Below are 18,603 nucleotides of genomic sequence, written 5' to 3'. Positions count from 1 at the left end.
AATATTTATGGCACAAAGTCGGTTGTAAATTCTATACCAGGGTCGAGGTGTCAGCGCCATTCAACGCAAAATTATGTAAGATAAGCGGTTAATGCGGATATTTTTGTAAGATAAGCGGTGAATGCGGTGAAATTACATAAATCAGGCGGTGAATGCGGTGAAAAAAACTTTATCGGCTGGTAGCGCTGAAATTACATAATTTAACCGCTGAATTTAGCGGTGAAATTACATAAATTCACCGCTTCGAAAAAAGTGTCCAAATTATGTAAGATAAGCGGTGAATGCGGTGAAATTACATAAATTCACCGCTCAACTTAGTGGTGAACTTACATAAATTCACCGCTTAGAAAAAATTGTTAGAGATGTTTGAGATCAGCAAAGAATGCGTTGAAATTAATGGTGAGTGTGGGAGGAATTGTTAGATTTGCCTTCCCACTAAAACTACCCCTTAATCTTACATCTTTTTGACACTTTTTCTAAGCGGTGAATTTATGTAATTTCACCACTAGAGTAAGCGGTGAACTTACAAAAATTCACCACATTTCACCGCTAAAATATGTAATTTCACCGCTAAAAATTGCAAATCTTACAAAAATTCACCGCGCATGTTTTGCAGAAAGTAGAGTGAATTCGATTTATATTCAAACAAAAAATAATAGAATTTAGTGAGAGATGGCGCAGTGGAAGAAGAAGTGGATGACATGCATGAGGTGAGAGGTTCGGACCCCTGTAAGGGCGGTGAAATTACATATTTTAGCGGTGAATTGTGGTGAAATTTTGTAAGATCACCGCTTAGTCTAGCGGTGAACTTACATAATTTCACCGCATTCACCGCATTTCACCGCCAAATTATGTACGAAATTTGCGGTGAAAAAACTAACTTTTCACCGCTTATCTTACATATTTTTGCATTTTTTTCTCGACCCGGGTATCAATACCACTGTTCACAAGACCCTTCAAAACAAAATGCATTGAAAAGTTTAGGCAGTACTTTTCACTAACTATCAAGTTGTTGGCCTATAGTTGATGTTGTACCAATTTTGAACTCATGCTCTATAGCTGGTTTCATTATAACAGCTTTTTCTCTTTTTGGTTCATATAATCATATGTATTAAACAATGTATACTATGCTTGATAAAGTGAATGGCTCTTGACCAATGACAGCAAATCAAGCAGAGATCATTTCGTGTATTCTTCCACATAATTGTTTAATACGTGCCACACTGGTACAAAACCACTGGTTGACTAAAAGACAAACATTGACTAGATAAATAATTGGTTAATAATTACTGAAAGAGAAGTAGAAAGAAATTGGTCGATAATAATAATAATGTCTTCTAAACTAGATGAGAGATCCTCTCGCCTGCACAAGATGGCAACACGTGCTCATATTATAAATGCATGGGGAAAGTCTCCTGGAGATGAAGCCGAGGGACAGAGGTAAGTTACAGAGTAACTATATCCCGAGTTGCAACCCTGGTTTTGAAAAGAAAGGCTTATGGTGGTCAACCCGGGAAGACCGTTATCGACCTTAACTATGTGATCAGTGTGATCAATTAATTAAAATTAATTATGTTAATTAGCTAAAAGATTTTAGTTGGACTTTAACATTGATGCTGGACTGTGTACTCATAGTCATCACCCGGACTTTGGTCGCAGTGGGTTTCAGCGCTGTACAATTGATTTTCAATTGTAACCATTACTGTACCAGACAAATAGCAGTATAAATACTTTTGCTAGTCTGCCCAGAGTAGATTAAGAAACATCCCAGTCTGTTTTTTTTCTTCGCAGCATCATTTACATTATTGGTTAACACTGCACAGAATGTCTCAGATCAGACTGTACATACGAAGAACTAACAGACTGTACATAGCAAATTTTGAAAATTTCGAATGACTGATATCATGCATGAAATTTTCAACGTGTCGATACCCGGAGCTGCATTCTAGCTGAACTTCTACGAACTACACTACAATTAATTGACACATCGACTTCCACCGACTTCCGCCGACCTCCGCCGACTTCCGACATCCGCCGACTTCCACCGACCTCCGCCGACTTCCACCGACTTCCGACCTCCGCCGACTTCCACCGACCTCCGCCGACTTCCACCGACTTCCGACCTCTGCCGACTTCCACCGACCTCCGCCGACTTCCACCGACTTCCGACCTCCGCCGACTTCCACCGACCTCCGCCGACTTCCGACCTCCGCCGACCTCCACCGACCTCCGCCGACTTCCGACCTCCGCCGACCTCCACCGACCTCCGCCGTTTCTACCTGATTGATGTGAATGCACCATTGTATTTATGTTAACCTTTTTCCTGTGTTTGAATAGTAGACTCAATGGTCTTCATATGTTGTGTATTTCAGATTTGATTGAGACTTGTAATTGAAATTTGTGTTTGTTGAACTGACTTTGATTTGATTGAATTGTGTATCAAGAAGATGGAACAGGTTGTTATTACGGTTGAGTTACACGAGTCGATTATGAAATGCAGGCAGGAACTTATGTTTGTAGTTGCGGATCCGAAAGAGAAGTCGTGCCATGGAATTCTAACAGTCAGGAAGGTGTTCGATATCGATAACGAACGAATGGATCTTGTACGCAATTTGCGCAAAAGACGGGCACCTGCGAGTAGTGTAGTGGTGGTGAATGAACGCAAGGGGAGGCGATTTGAATGCGGGTTTTGTGAGTATGAATCACGTGCGCAGTATATCACTGCAAGGCAAGTTGCCCGCGTTCACCAAAAAAGCATAAGGCCTACGAAATGTGATCTTTGGCCATTCAAAACTATCTATTCTGCGAATTTAAAGAGACATCATCAAAGGGTTCATAATTCTGTTAATTTGAGATTGAGGTGTGAGTCGGGGTCAAAGTCTTCGGGATCAAAGTCGGGGTCAACAAGCGTAAAGTCATCTACAAAATCATCATCATCTTCAGTTGTTCACTTGAATTAGTTGTTGACGGTACTTGTTTTTTACTTCTTTGTTTTACTTTATTTTGTTTACTGGATTACGTGGTTACTTTCGTTTTAATTGCCATTAACCGTTGCTTATTCTAATTGCTCATAAATCGCGCTCTTAATGATCTTCTCTTATTCTCTTATTCTAATGTTGTTCTAATTTGCTTACCATTTATCGCATTTGGATCGGGATCGACCATATTTAACAGGGAGGAACTGTTCCATTTAATCATGTTATACACGTTATCAAAATTTAGTGCTCATAACGTACTCCCTCACTCGTGTTAATTATATCATAAGGGGGGGGGTGTTATACACGTGATCAAAATTTAGTGCTCATAATGTACTCCCTCACTCGTGTTAGTTATACCACATAAGGGGGGGGGGAAGGTAGTGGGGGGGGGTATAACGGGAAACACACCTTAAGCTAACAAAAACAAAGATTAATATAATTTGAATGATAGAGTTGGATATTCAAGTTTAAGTAAAAATGAAACAGTTCCAACAGGGTTCAGAAGCAATATTACTGTCGTCAAAAGAAGAAAGTAACGATTTAAACAGCAAACCTAGTCAGTCAATATGCTTCTCACAGCTGCTAGTCAAACTGGAAAGCCCAGGCTTTCTTTTTTCGAAGATTTCACCCTTGCTGGAGCTGCTGCAATAATCTCAAAGACAGCTGCTGCTCCCATCGAAAGAGACAAATTGCTTATACAGAACCAAGATGAGATGATCAAAGCTAGAAGTTATTGATTGTGTCTTATCAAGTTATTGATTATGTCTTATGTGTCTTATGAAGATTGTGTAAATAATCTTCAATTCTTACGTTTCTTTTACCGATTCAAACTTGCGTTCGCGTTGAGATAGTTTGTATGTGTTTAATCAATAAACTGAATCGAATACACGCACGTATTGTGGTACTGACGGCTGGTTAGTGGTAATAACTTACATGGTTATAACAACTTCACGATTGAGCCTTGCAGACGTGCGTATTTATACCCGCGTCTGATTTATAACTAGTTTGACTTAACTAAATAGACTTTATTACACCAGCGCAAGAGTTACCAAAGGTGTGCATTTTGCAAGTTTGAGCTGCAAAGTTATAAATTGTATCTAATCATTTATTAATTGAACGGAAAATTTTGAACGGCCGCCGCTAAAATTGAACGGAAATTTCCGTTTAATTAATTGATCGACCCGCTAAAAATTTTAAAATTTATATACCGAATTTACAATATCATTCACCGCTTTTACCGAAATATCATCTTTAAAACGTAATAATTCGAATGAAAATTTTGAACCGCTGAAATTGTCGAGTTAAGGAAGTTATTGATTATGTCTGGAAGTTATTGATTGCGTTATTGATTGTGTCTGTCTTATGAAGTTATTGAAGTTATTGATTGTGTCTGGAAGTTATTGATTCCGTTATTGATTGTATTAGATACTTTCCAACGCAAACTCTTAATTTTGCGATTTAAGCTCTCTTCAAACCCAACAAAAAAGATCCTTACGTAGCCAACTTCAGTAAGAACATTGCTAGCGGTGACTTCGGCTTGTACGATACATTGAAGAGAACGCCAACTTGGGAGAACTTCTTGGGAGAGAACGCCAACTTATTGCTGTCCTTCTGCTTGGGATACGGTGTGACGGTGACTGCAGGACCCATAGATACCCCATAGGTACCATTAGACGACATCTGGACAATGATGATAATGACATCTGGACAAGCTGTTAAGTATAAGAGATCAATTGACTGTGCGATGCAGATTATGAAGAATGAAGGATTCATGTCCATGATGAAGGGAGCCGGAGCTATCATTTTGAGGGGAGTGGCTGGAGCTGGTGTATTGGCTGGTTTTGATCAATTCAATTAGTCTGGAGAAAATGAGCTGAAAGTCGTTAGCCGGAGCGAGCGATCTCATCGTAGCACAATTATCAAGAATTAACTGAGCCATAACTATGTACATGAGTGGTGTTAATGAGTGGTGCTAATGAGTGGTGTTAATTGTTGTAACTCAATCTGTAATTCAATCTTCCGGAATTTAATTTAATCTTCCGGTAGTCATTCAGTCTTCTACTTCTCCCAACCCCCCCCCCCCCCCAACAATTCTTTGGGGGAAACTATCTGTTTGTTAATTATGGAATCTCTGTCTGCACCGTTTCGAGCTTAGCTAACAACCTGTCGAGTCACTACACGCAATGGCTATCAAGTCTCACCACCAGCCACCGTGGCACCTCCGTTCCAGATCCACGTGCAGTGTTCAGAAACTGCCAGAGACGCTGCCTAATGTCTCTGATGTGATCGTCAGTTACGAAATGAAAATAATGTTGTTCATAGCGGTCAAAAAAAGACTAATTACCTTTAAGCTAATTTTTTTTCAGATATTGTGAAGAATCAGCTTGTGCGCTAGAAATACTCAACGCAGTTATTCAAAAATGTCACAAGAGTCAAAAAGAGTACGAATCGTTCAACAAATTCCAGCTACACGAGAAAGTATTAATGCTGCACCAAACGAGTATGTGAGTTCAAGTCCAGCAAATAGTACTTATCAGCCTGCAGTCGTAACAAAATCTGGTAGTTATCAGTTCGAAGGACGAGCAATTTCTATTAGTTATCATTTTGATGGTGGAGCAACTTCTACGAGTTATCAGCCAGTACATTTATACGAAGAAAATGGCAATGCTCGGGAAGACAATTTAGGCAATGCTCGGGAAGACGCAGCCAATGTTAGTTTTTATTTAATTTTGTTACGTTTTAGTATTTACTAATTTCTATATATATATATACATATATATATATATGTATATGTATATATATATATATATATATATATATATATATATATATATATATATATATATATATGTGTGTGTGTGTGTCTTTATATTTAGATACGGTTCTGATTTGTTGCCATTTGTCGGGTGGTTATAAAGCTATAAAACAACTGGGCTTGAAATGGTCCATTTTTTGTGAAATATTAATTGTCCAGACTTTCGTGCGTTCACCAGGCGGAAAAAAATTACCTGCTATAGTTTTATAAATAATTTGGTTTTACAAATAACATTAATTTCCTGATGACGCTTGCTCCACTGTCCGCTGAGTGAAGGCCGAACGTTCATTTTCTTATTAACAGCCGCAAAGCGATTGCTGGGGCTATTATTGGGCTTTTTTTTCGTCGTCGCGATTTTGTTACGACCATATGACGTCACAACCACATCAAATTTGCTTTTTGTTCATTAGTTCACGCAATTTCAACTGAATTGCGTGTGTGACGTCATTTTTTGATCTTAGTGGAGCTAGTTTTTTTTGCTCATTCGCGTGATTAAGTTTTTGGTCACACTTGATTTACCTCACTCGCAAAAATGACTTCCTCACTTTGAAATTGACTGTTACTTACTTTAATTTAGAGATAAGGTCAAATGGGTGTGTGTCACAGTAAATGAAGGTTATTTGAGAGCAGCTAATATAGGCAGCAATAACTTATACAGGTTTTTATCAAAATATAACATATCAGCCTTCAATGAAAAGACAATTTTTTTGGTCTGTTTTTTTGAGACTACAGATCTACAAATTTATTGCGGCTAATTTCTGTTATCACTATACATTTTTTTTATTATCACTACCATTATTATTGTAGTTTTGCTATTTTTCTAAATGATTTTTTAGTCGCAAGCAGGTAGACCACAAAGAAGTAATCGGGGACTAAGTGCGAACGATAGAAAACTAGCAGCAGAAGCTTTAGAGATCATCAAGCAGCAACTCCAAAACAAGTTTTGGTTGGTGTACTTCGAAGATCAAAAATGCTGCGTAGTTTGGTCACGATGTGATTCTATTTGCATGGAGATACGAGAGCGTCGCTACATAAAAGAGAGAGTTTCTTTGAATCAAAATTGACTTAGATGAATTTTTCTAAAGGAACGTTTTTCTAGCGGGATGATTATGTGAACATAAAATGGATCAAAAAGAATCCTAAAACCAAGTCGTATGTGTGGACGGCATTAATTCTTGCAGTTGGACATGAGAGATTTTGTTATGAGCACATGAGAGACGCGTGCGTTCAAATAAAAGACGCCGAAGGAAATACGAGCTTTCAGCCTCTAATAAACGTGCCGGTAGATCCAGACTTAAATGTTTACGAAGATATTGACCAAATCTTGATCAGTCAAAACGTTGGGCCACAAGGTTCCCGACGGAAGTTGGAATTAGCTCAAAAGAGTGGCAACGAAAACGTCGCTCCCCACGGAGAAGAGGTGAATGATGCTGAGCAGAGTCCTCATTCTCAACCTTTTGTGTTGCTGGATCCTCAAGACGTTTCAAAAACCCTAAGTGAGATTCAAGAGAATGAAGAACCGGATTGCAGCGTGATAGCAAAAACTCAGGTTTAATTTGATTGTATTTCAAGCTGAAATTTTTTTGCATAGAAAGTTTCTTGTTTTAAGAAAAATTGTGAAGCCGAGTCAGTCGATCCTGCTGCGCCGAAGATAGTTTCGTCGACTCCCGGAAACTGCAAAAAAGTCAAAAGGGCCAAAACAATAAACCCTGGCAAGGCAACGGAATTAAAGCAACGAAAAATTGATCGTGAGGCGTCAGATTCAATAAAGGCGGCAGCGGACAAAATCATGGAGGCCGCGCAGTAGATCATCAATTGCATGAGTGAATTACGACCGGAACTTAAGGCGATTTCCAATCGCAATTACCAAGAAATTCAGATCTCAACTAATGCTGTTAAGCAATTGGTTAGTACAAAACTTATCTCATTATGATGTTGACTGGTTTTATGATTTTACTTGCGTGCTGTTGAGATTATTTTGCTTTTTTATTAGCTTAGACATGAGAGTTTGGTATTGATTTCATTAGACGGCGGAGGTCTCAAAACTGGGTGTCTTGCTTCCAAAAGCTAAAAGCTTTCCGGAGAGTGATAATCCATTGCTTCCCATAACAACTGGACCAGGAACAGGGAAAGACCTGGCACTAGTAGGTGGTTCAACACCACAACTCATTGGCAGAAATGCTTGCAAACTTCTGTGGACAACAGAAGAGATTAAACTCCACATGCTGTCCCCTAAGGAAAAACAGAGGCAGGGGGCAGTCACTCGAACTGACTTCTCCCCAGTTAGGAAGGAGCTTTTCAAAGGTTTGCGTACAGTGAGCACAAGAAAGTTTCTGTAATTCAGTAGACTAAGTTGGTGAATAAATGTTCCGAACACTAATCTGCATTCCATTAGTCTTGAACTTTTAACTTTTTACTATTTACTTTTCATCTTTTATATTACTTTTTCGATTACTTTTTTGGGATTTAGATCTGTTCCGGTTGAAGTTTGATAACAAGTGGGTCCACATGTACGAGCTGGCCAAGTTGAGCGTAAACAATAGGGCAAACGAAACCAAATCAATCGAACGCCATAGTGGTGATCAGGGTGGCAATATTGGAACATCTGACACTTGTGACGGTGATAGCGGAAATTATTTAGATAACAATGCAGCGACAACTGTAAGCAACTACTACGATGGAGACCGTAGCAATGAGCATGAGCAATTAGGGTATAAATAAGAAATCCAAAAGGATCAGAGAATTTAAAGTAAACTGATACGAAACGAAAAATCCCTCTTCCTTTTGTTTTTGTTTTTGCTTTTATTATTTGAATCGCTAGAGATAATGATGAAGTATCAGTCGTTTAGTTGGCTTTTTTCTGTTCACCAAATTACTACCCCCTACTTTGTTCATTCCAGTGTTTCCTCTCTCTGAGATTTCAAAATGTTGCTTCAGGTGCCTTGTATTTAAAGGCGGTAAAGTTAAAAATTTTGAGTTAGTTATGTTGCGGTTACAAGTTCGACTTAAACGTTGTGTACTATTTGTCTGTTCGGAAAGTTTTCTTAATTTAATTGGTTTTGCTTTTGTTTTCATTCAACTGAGTCCCAAAGGCAATCTTCGTCATTTTTAACCAAAAACTCTTTGATGGTTTCCGTTTTTTTGGAATTATGTTTTAAAAAATTTGAAACTCGACATTACCATTTCTCCTGTTTTTTTAGAAGTAATGCTGCCAAAAAAAGTAGAATGGTCGGTTTTGGCGCAATGCGATTCGTTTGCTGTTCAAAGATTGGTTGAAACGCCAGACCGGCCAGCGATGAAGACCATTGAACCTATGCTGGAAACAATTTTTGAGCGGAAATTAAAGAAAGAAGCCAAGTGGAAAAACACGTATGTTGCTATTACCAGATCTTACAAAGAACGCTCTCCCAATTTTGAAATCCAGCATGATCGTTTTGGTGGTTATCGGCTCATATACAAAGGGAAAACTATTTTAAGACCCCCAGCTCTTATGAGGAGAAATCCTGTGGGTTTTGTTGCCGCGATACCTGATGGAGTTGTTACTGATCTATCCGTAATGTCTTCCGAACGTACCGGAGAGCAACTGCTTTTGCTGAGACCCGTAAGGTTTGTGAATTCTGACTGTACTCCAAATTGTGAGTACGATTTCACAAGTGATTCTGGCATAGTTCAATTGAAAGTGAAACGACGAATAAGCCCTGGTGACGAGTTGTTCGTAAAATACGGCCCCGAATTCTTCGAATTCAACAGTTGTCTCCGCAGGACTTGCGAAATCTCAAAAACTGATAACTTATTATTCGAAGTTAACTTTGATTTGCTGCTTGGTGACCTAATAACTGATCTTGCTGACGAAGAACTCTTGAGTTTAAGATCTGAAACTGTGGAAAGTCCTGTATACATTACTAAAGAGCCTGTACTTAAGAAAAGAAGGATTAGGGGACGTGAATTGATCGAAATATTTAACGCTGTTACAAGTAGTCCTCTAAGTACAGAAAATTCATCCAAAATCGCTTCTGATGAGTCATCTATGTCATGTGCTGACACCGAATCTGTCCAAGAGTCTGAACATGAGTCTCCAACAAGTAGTTATGTTTTAACAGATTCTGACTGTGATGTAGGCAGCGAAAAGCTTTCTCCTTCAATCAAGGGGATATTTCCCGTACCAAACATTGTGTACCCCTCTTTAGAAAAATCTGGTAGAGCCGGGGAGGATTTGGAAGTGCCTCCGGATATGCCCGATCTATCAGACTCCGAGATTTCTTTTTCCCATTGTATTGAAGAAACATCGAGTTCGGTAACAGAAAAACTTTTTGACGGTACTGAACTAACAGCTGAAGAAGCTGCTATCTTGACTGATTTATTGTGTTCTCGGTTTAATCTCTCGGATGTGTGTGCTTCTTCTGTTCACAGTTTGATAAAAGCTTTTCTTCCATCTGATAATTGTTTTCCTTCTGGGTACTCTCATATTAAGAAAATCAAACAGAATTTTCAAGAGCAGAGACGCTGCTTTCGCAAAAAAGAGCGCTATTTTTTTGTGTACTGAACTTCAGATTTCAATTGCGCTTTTTGGTTCAGAAAAATTTGCAAGCCATTTTCAAACATTCAGTAAATCGACAAAGGGAGCCAAACTCAGATTTCAACTCCAATGTCTTTCCTTTTCTGAAAAAAGACAACAACGGTGCAATCAAATTCAGTTTAGTTTTTTTCTCTGACGGAATCAGCATCAAAAAATCAACCATGAAGAAAGAATTGTGGCCCATTTGGGTTCAAATTGCCGATTTGCCCCCTCGTCTTAGGATGTCCCAGAAAAATATTGTTCTGGCAGCGCTATTCGTTGGTGGAGGTCAACCCGATTGGTTTGAAATTGTTCCGTTTGTGAAGGGAGAACTGCTATCTTCTGTAGAGGTTTATGACAGCGTTGATAATTGTACTATCAGTGTATCCTTTAAAGTTCGGCTGTTAGTATCTGATCTTGGCTCGAAAAACCATATTCTCAATATGTTCAAGTTCAATGGCTATTACGGATGCCATTATTGCACTGTGCCCGGAAAAACGATAGGAAAAACCCATTCCTATTATCCATCGGACCAGTGTGGTGATGTACGGGAACAATCAGTAAGTAATAACTTCATAAAATTAACCGAAGTTTTTGAAGCTGATACGCTCTATAATGTTGTTGGTGTTAAAGGTAGAAGTGCTTTTTCCTCAATAATTGATGGCCTTCCACTTACCGCGCCAATTGATTATATGCACTGTGTGTTACTCGGTGTTTTCCCTGACCTTCTGCGGTTTTGCTTTAAAGAACTGAACACTGAAGAAAAAATCAAAATTAACATTGTTGTTTCTAACATGTGCTGCACTAGAGAAATGGTCGCGTTTTCAAGAAAAATCAGGTCTCTTGATGATATGCCGCAGTTCAAAGCGAACGAACACTTCAATTGGTTTTTTTTATATAAGTCCTATTGTATTTATGAACAGACTTCCCTCTTTTTTGTTCTCGCATCTTTCGAAATTGGTTTTTGGTATCCGTCTGCTGTTAGAATCCAGCTGCGAAGCTACAACTAGAATTTCAGAAAAGCTTCTCAATGAATTTTGCGAGGAAATTGTATCAGTTCATATGGGAAATGAGAAAATTGAAACTATCAATGTACATTGTCTGAGACATTTTGCAGACCAGGTCAGGAGATTTGGGCCTCTCTGCTGCTACTCTGCTATGAGTTTTGAGGCCGCCTACAGATTACTTTCGCAGCATTTTAGTGGATCGCATTCAGAAGCTGAAATCATATGTAGACGATTTTTACAGCGTCAAAAATTAGCTCAAAAAGAAGTTTTTAACCCGAAATTGAAAACCCTTTTTGACAAATTTGTTGGATGCTCAAACGTCGCTGATGAATGTTATGACAATGAGTTCCGTGAGACAGAAGCGGTCTAAGAAGGACGAAAACAATACCCTGATGGGAAATTTTTCATTCGGGTGACAATAAAAATGTTTACTTTGATTGCGAAGCTTACAGAAGATCCAGGCTGGGAAATTGCTATGTTTACTTCTTCGATGAAAATGAAGAAAAATTTGGCCAAATAGAGTATTTTGTAAAATTTCCCAACCGTCCTTTCCCTGACAAACTAATGGCCAGCGTTAGAAGTTTTGATGTTGTTGAAAAAATTGGACTCTATAAAGGCGTCTTCTACTCAGTTTCTGAAGGCACAAATAAAAAACTTGTTCCAGTAACTTCGCTCCGTAAAGTATTTCACTTTAAGGATTTTTCAATACGAAAACCACATCAATTGAACAGAAGTTTTATGGTGAAATTGTGTTCAATTTCTGAGCATTCGTAATATCTGTATGCTGGACTTATTTGGTAAAAAGCTTAAAATTTTAATGTTCTCTTTGTAATCATTTGACTAGTTAATAAAGGGTTATGCTTTCGGATTTTTCTCTTGATAGATACTTAGCTGCTCCATCAAGTCACTGGACTTGCTTTGCATTTTTTTTAATTCCAGTTCTTTTCGTAATTACTTTCATAGTATTTAATTCCTTCCTAACAGCCGCATCAAGTTACTGAACTTGCTATGCAATAAATGTAATGAGTTCATTTCCGAATTTTCAAAAATTTATGTCGCGCCTCTGAGAAATTTTTGCTTTCGTTGGAAAACTAATAATAAAAAAGGCATCAAGTCACTGGACTTGCTTTGCATTTTTTTAATTCCAGTTCATTTGTAATTACTTTCATAGTATTTAATTCCTTCCTAACAGCCGCATCAAGTTACTGAACTTGCTATGCAATCAATTTAATGAGTTCATTTCCGAGTTTTCAAAAATTCATGTCGCGCCTCTAAGAAATTTTTGTTTTCGTTGGAAAACTAATAATAAAAAAGGCATCAAGTCACTGGACTTGCTTTGCATTTTTTTAAATCCATTTCTTTTTGTAATTACTTTCATAGTGTTTAATTACTTCCTAACAGCCGCATCAAATTACTGAACTTGCTATGCAATCAATTTGATGAGTTAATTTCCGAGTTTTCAAAAGTTTATGTCGCGCCTCTGACAAAATTTTTGTTTTCGTTGGAAAACTAATAATAAGAAAGGCATCAAGTCAATGGACTTGCTTTGCATTTTTTTAATTCCAGTTCTTTTCGTAATTACTTTCATAGTATTTAATTCCTTCCTAACTGCCGCATCAAGTTACTGAATTTGCTATGCAATCAATTTAATGAGTTCATTTCCGAGTTTTCAAAAATTCATGGCGCGCCTCTGAGAAATTTTTGTTTTCGTGGGAAAACTAATAATAAAAAAGGCATCAAGTCACTGGACTTGCTTTGCATTTTTTTAATTCCAGTTCTTTTCGTAATTACTTTCATAGTATTTAATTCCTTCCTGACAGCCGCATCAAGTTACTGAACCTGCTATGCAATCAATTTAATGAGTTCATTTCCGAGTTTTCAAAAATTCATGTCGCGCCTCTGAGAAATTTTTGTTTTCGTTGGAAAACTAATAATAAAAAAGGCATCAAGTCACTGGACTTGCTTTGCATTTTTTTAAATCCATTTCTTTTTGTAATTACTTTCATAGTGTTTAATTACTTCCTAACAGCCGCATCAAGTTACTGAACTTGCTATGCAATCAATTTGATGAGTTAATTTCCGAGTTTTCAAAAGTTTATGTCGCGCCTCTGACAAAATTTTTGTTTTCGTTGGAAAACTAATAATAAAAAAGGCAACAAGTCAATGGACTTGCTTTGCATTTTTTTAATTCCAGTTCTTTTCGTAATTACTTTCATAGTATTTAATTCCTTCCTAACTGCCGCATCAAGTTACTGAACTTGCTATGCAATCAATTTAATGAGTTCATTTCCGAGTTTTCAAAAATTCATGGCGCGCCTCTGAGAAATTTTTGTTTTCGTGGGAAAACTAATAATAAAAAAGGCATCAAGTCACTGGACTTGCTTTGCATTTTTTTAATTCCAGTTCTTTTCGTAATTACTTTCATAGTATTTAATTCCTTCCTGACAGCCGCATCAAGTTACTGAACCTGCTATGCAATCAATTTAATGAGTTCATTTCCGAGTTTTCAAAAATTCATGTCGCGCCTCTGAGAAAATTTTGTTTTCGTTGGAAAACTAATAATAAAAAAGGATCAAGTCACTGGACTTGCTGTGCATTTTTTAAATTCCAGTTCTTTTTGTAATTACTTTCATAGTATTTAATTCCTTCCTAACAGCCGCATCAAGTTACTGAACTTGCTATGCAATCAATTCAATGAGTTCATTTCCGAATTTTCAAAAGTTTATGTCGCGCCTCTGACAAAATTTTTGTTTTCGTTGGAAAACTATTAATAAAAAAGGCATCAAGTCACTGGACTTGCTTTGCATTTTTTTAATTCCAGTTCTTTTCGTAATTACTTTCATAGTATTTAATTTCTTCCTAACAGCCGCATCAAGTTACTGAACTTGCTATGCAATCAATTTAATGAGTTCATTTCCGAGTTTTCAAAAATTTATGTCGCGCCTCTGAGAAATTTTTGTTTTCGTTGGAAAACTAATAATAAAAAAGGCATCAAGTCACTGGACTTGCTTTGCATTTTTTTAATTCCAGTTCTTTTTGTAATTACTTTCATAGTATTTAATTCCTTCCTAACAGCCGCATCAAGTTACTGAACTTGCTATGCAATCAATTTAATGAGTTCAATTACGAGTTTTCAAAAATTTATGTCGCGCCTCTGAGAAATTTTTGTTTTCGTTGGAAAACTAATAATAAAAAAGGCATCAAGTCACTGGACTTGCTTTGCATTTTTTTAATTCCAGTTCTTTTTGTAATTACTTTCATAGTATTTAATTCCTTCCTAACAGCCGAATCAAGTTACTGAACTTGCTATGCAATCAATTTAATGAGTTCATTTCCCAGTTTTCAAAAATTTATGTCGCGCCTCTGAGAAATTTTTGTTTTCGTTGGAAAACTAACAATAAAAAAGGCATCAAGTCACTGGACTTGCTTTGCATTTTTCAATTCCAGTTCTTTTTGTAATTACTTTCATAGTATTTAATTCCTTCCTAACAGCCGCATCAAGTTACTGAACTTGCTATGCAATCAATTTAATGAGTTCATTTCCCAGTTTTCAAAAATTTATGTCGCGCCTCTGAGAAATTTTTGTTTTCGTTGGAAAACTAACAATAAAAAAGGCATCAAGTCACTGGACTTGCTTTGCATTTTTTTAATTCTAGTTCTTTTTGTAATTACTTTCATAGTATTTAAATCCTTCCTAACAGCCGCATCAAGTTACTGAACTTGCTATGCAATCAGTTTAATGAGTTCATTTCCCAGTTTTCAAAAATTTATGTCGCGCCTCTGAGAAATTTTTGTTTTCGTTGGAAAACTAACAATAAAAAAGGCATCAAGTCACTAGACTTGCTTTGCATTTTTTAATTCCAGTTCTTTTTGTAATTACTTTCATAGTATTTAATTCCTTCCTAACAGCCGCATCAAGTTACTGAACTTGCTATGCAATCAGTTTAATGAGTTCATTTCCGAATTTTCAAAAGTTTATGTCGCGCCTATGACAAAATTTTTGTTTTCGTTGGAAAACTAATAATGAAAAAAGCATCAAGTCACTGGACTTGCTTTGCATTTTTTTAATTCCAGTTCTTTTCGTAATTAATTTCATAGTATTTAATTCCTTCCTAACAGCCGCATCAAGTTACTGAACTTGCTATGCAATCAATTTATTGAGTTCATTTCCGAATTTTTAAAAATTTATGTCGCGCCTCTGAGAAATTTTTGCTTTCGTTGGAAAACTAATAATAAAAAAGGCATCAAGTCACTGGACTTGCTTTGCATTTTTTTAATTCCAGTTCATTTGTAATTACTTTCATAGTATTTAATTCCTTCCTAACAGCCGCATCAAGTTACTGAACTTGCTATGCAATCAATTTAGTGAGTTCATTATCGAATTTTCAAAAGTTTATGTCGCGCCTATGACAAAATTTTTGTTTTTTTTGGAAAACTAATAATAAAAAAGGCATCAAGTCAATGGACTTGCTTTGCATTTTTTTAATTCCAGTTCTTTTCGTAATTACTTTCATAGTATTTAATTCCTTCCTAACAGCCTCATCAAGTTAATGAGCTTGCTATGCAATCAATTTAATGAGTTTATTTCCGAGTTTTCAAAAATGTACGTCGCGCCTCTGAGAAATTTTGTTTTTGTTGGAAAACTAATAATAAAAAAGGCATCAAGTCACTGGACTTGCTTTGCATTCTTTTAATTCCAGCTCTTTTCGTAATTACTTTCATAGTATTTAATTCCTTCCTAACAGCCGCATCAAGTTACTGAACTTGCTATGCAATCATTTTAATGAGTTCAATTCCGAATTTTCAAAAGTTTATGTCGCGCCCCTGACTAATTTTTGTTTTCGTTGGAAAACTAATAACAAAAGGCATCAAGTCACTGGGCTTGCTTTGCATTTTTTTAATTCCAGTTCTTTTCGTAGTTACTTTCATAGTATTTAATTCCTTACTAACAGCCGCATCAAGTTACTGAACTTGCTATGCAATCATTTTAATGAGTTCAATTCCGAATTTTCAAAAGTTTATGTCGCGCCCCTGACTAATTTTTGTTTTCGTTGGAAAACTAATAACAAAAGGCATCGAGTCACTGGACTTGCTTTGCTTTTTTTAATTCCAGTTCTTTTCGTAGTTAGTCTCATAGTATTTAATTCCTTCCTAACAGCCGCATGAAGTTACTGAACTTGCTATGCAACCATTTTAATGAGTTCAATTCTGAATTTTCAAAAGTTTATGTCGCGCCCCTGACTAATTTTTGTTTTCGTTGGAAACTAATAACAAAAGCCATCGAGTCACTGGACTTGCTTTGCTTTTTTTTAATTCCAGTTCTTTTCGTAGTTAGTCTCATAGTAGTTAATTCCTTCCTAACAGCCGCATCAAGTTACTGATTTTGCTATGCAATCATTTTAATGAGTTCAATTCCGAATTTTCAAAAGTTTATGTCGCGCCCCTGACCAATTTTTGTTTTCGTTGGAAAACTAGTAACAAAAGGTATCGAGTCACTGGACTTGCTTTGCTTTTTTTTAATTCCAATTCTTTTCGTAGTTAGTCTCATAGTAGTTAATTCCTTCCTAACAGCTGCATCAAGTTACTGAACTTGTTATGCATTTTTTTAATTCTAGTTCTTTTTGTAATTACTTTCATAGTATTTAAATCCTTCCTAACAGCCGCATCAAGTTACTGAACTTGCTATGCAATCATTTTAATGAGTTCAATTCCGAAATTTCAAAAGTTTATGTCGCGCCCCTGACTAATTTTTGTTTTCGTTGGAAAACTAATAACCAAAGCCATCGAGTCACTGGACTTGCTTTCCTTTTTTGAATTCCAGTTCTTTTCGTAGTTAGTCTCATAGTAGTTAATTCCTTCCTAACAGCTGCATCAAGTTACTGAACATGCTATGCAATCAATTTGATAAGTTCATTTCCGAATTTTCTAAAATATATGTCGCGCCTCTGACAAATTATTGTTTTCGTTTGAAAACTAATAATAAAAGGCATCAAGTCACTGGACTTGCTTTGCATTATTTTTAATTCCAGTTCTTTTCGTAGTTACTTTCATATTAGTTAATTCCTTCCTAAAAGCCGCATCAAGTTACTGAATTTGCTATGCAATCAATTTAATGAGTTCATTTCCGAACTTTCAAAAATATATGTCGCGCCTCTGACAACTTATTGTTTTTGTTTAAAAACTAATAAGAAAAAAGGCATCGAGTCACTGGACTTGCTTTGCATTTTTTTAATTCCAGTTCTTTTCGTAGTTACTTTCATAGTAGTTAATTCCTTCCTAACAGCCGCATCAAGTTACTGAACTTGCTATGCAATCAATTTAATGAGTTCATTTCCGAATTTTCAAAAATATATGTCGCGCCTCTGACTAAATATTGTTTTTGTTTAAAAACTAATAAGAAAAAAGCCATCGAGTCACTGGACTTGCTTTGCTTTTTTTTAATTCCAGTTCTTTTCGTAGTTAGTTTCATAGTAGTTAATTCCTTCCTAACAGCTGCATCAAGTTACTGAACTTGCTATGCATTTTTTTAATTCTAGTTCTTTTTGTAATTACTTTCATAGTATTTAAATCCTTCCTAACAGCCGCATCAAGTTACTGAACTTGCTATGCAATCATTTTAATGAGTTCAATTCCAAATTTTCAAAAGTTTATGTCGCGCCCCTGACAAAATATTGTTTTTGTTTAAAAACTAATAAGAAAAAAGGCATCGAGTCACTGGACTTGCTTTGCATTTTTTTAATTCCAGTTCTTTTCGTAGTTACTTTCATAGTAGTTAATTCCTTCCTAACAGCCGCATCAAGTTACTGAACTTGCTATGCAATCAATTTAATGAGTTCATTTCCGAATTTTCCAAAATATATGTCGCGCCTCTGACAAAATATTGTTTTTGTCTAAAAACTAATAAGAAAAAAGCCATCGAGTCACTGGACTTGCTTTGCTTTTTTTTAATTCCAGTTTTTTCGTAGTTAGTTTCATAGTAGTTAATTCCTTCCTAACAGCTGCATCAAGTTACTGAACTTGCTATGCATTTTTTAAATTCTAGTTCTTTTTGTAATTACTTTCATAGTATTTAAATCCTTCCTAACAGCCGCATCAAGTTACTGAACTTGCTATGCAATCAATTTAATGAGTTCATTTCCGAACTTTCAAAAATATATGTCGCGCCTCTGACAACTTATTGTTTTTGTTTAAAAACTAATAAGAAAAAAGGCATCGAGTCACTGGACTTGCTTTGCATTTTTTTAATTC

General features: G+C 36.4%; 1 protein-coding gene across 1 annotated transcript in view; it reads left to right on the top strand.

The window, feature by feature from the left end:
- The first annotated feature begins 1,192 nt into the window (after window positions 1-1,192).
- Window positions 1,193-18,603, top strand: part of LOC142349504 (uncharacterized) — a 60,860-nt gene continuing 43,449 nt past the window's right edge. Inside the window, exon 1 of the mRNA XM_075401103.1 lies at window positions 1,193-1,440. Within this exon, the coding sequence (XP_075257218.1) occupies window positions 1,331-1,440 (110 nt within the window). The 5' untranslated portion in view covers window positions 1,193-1,330. The remainder of the gene's footprint in view (window positions 1,441-18,603) is intronic.

This window comes from Convolutriloba macropyga, chromosome 1 (assembly GCF_964194025.1).
Source record: "Convolutriloba macropyga chromosome 1, txConMacr16.3, whole genome shotgun sequence".
NCBI lineage: Eukaryota > Metazoa > Xenacoelomorpha > Acoela > Convolutidae > Convolutriloba > Convolutriloba macropyga.
This window is presented reverse-complemented; position numbering and strand designations above follow the sequence as displayed.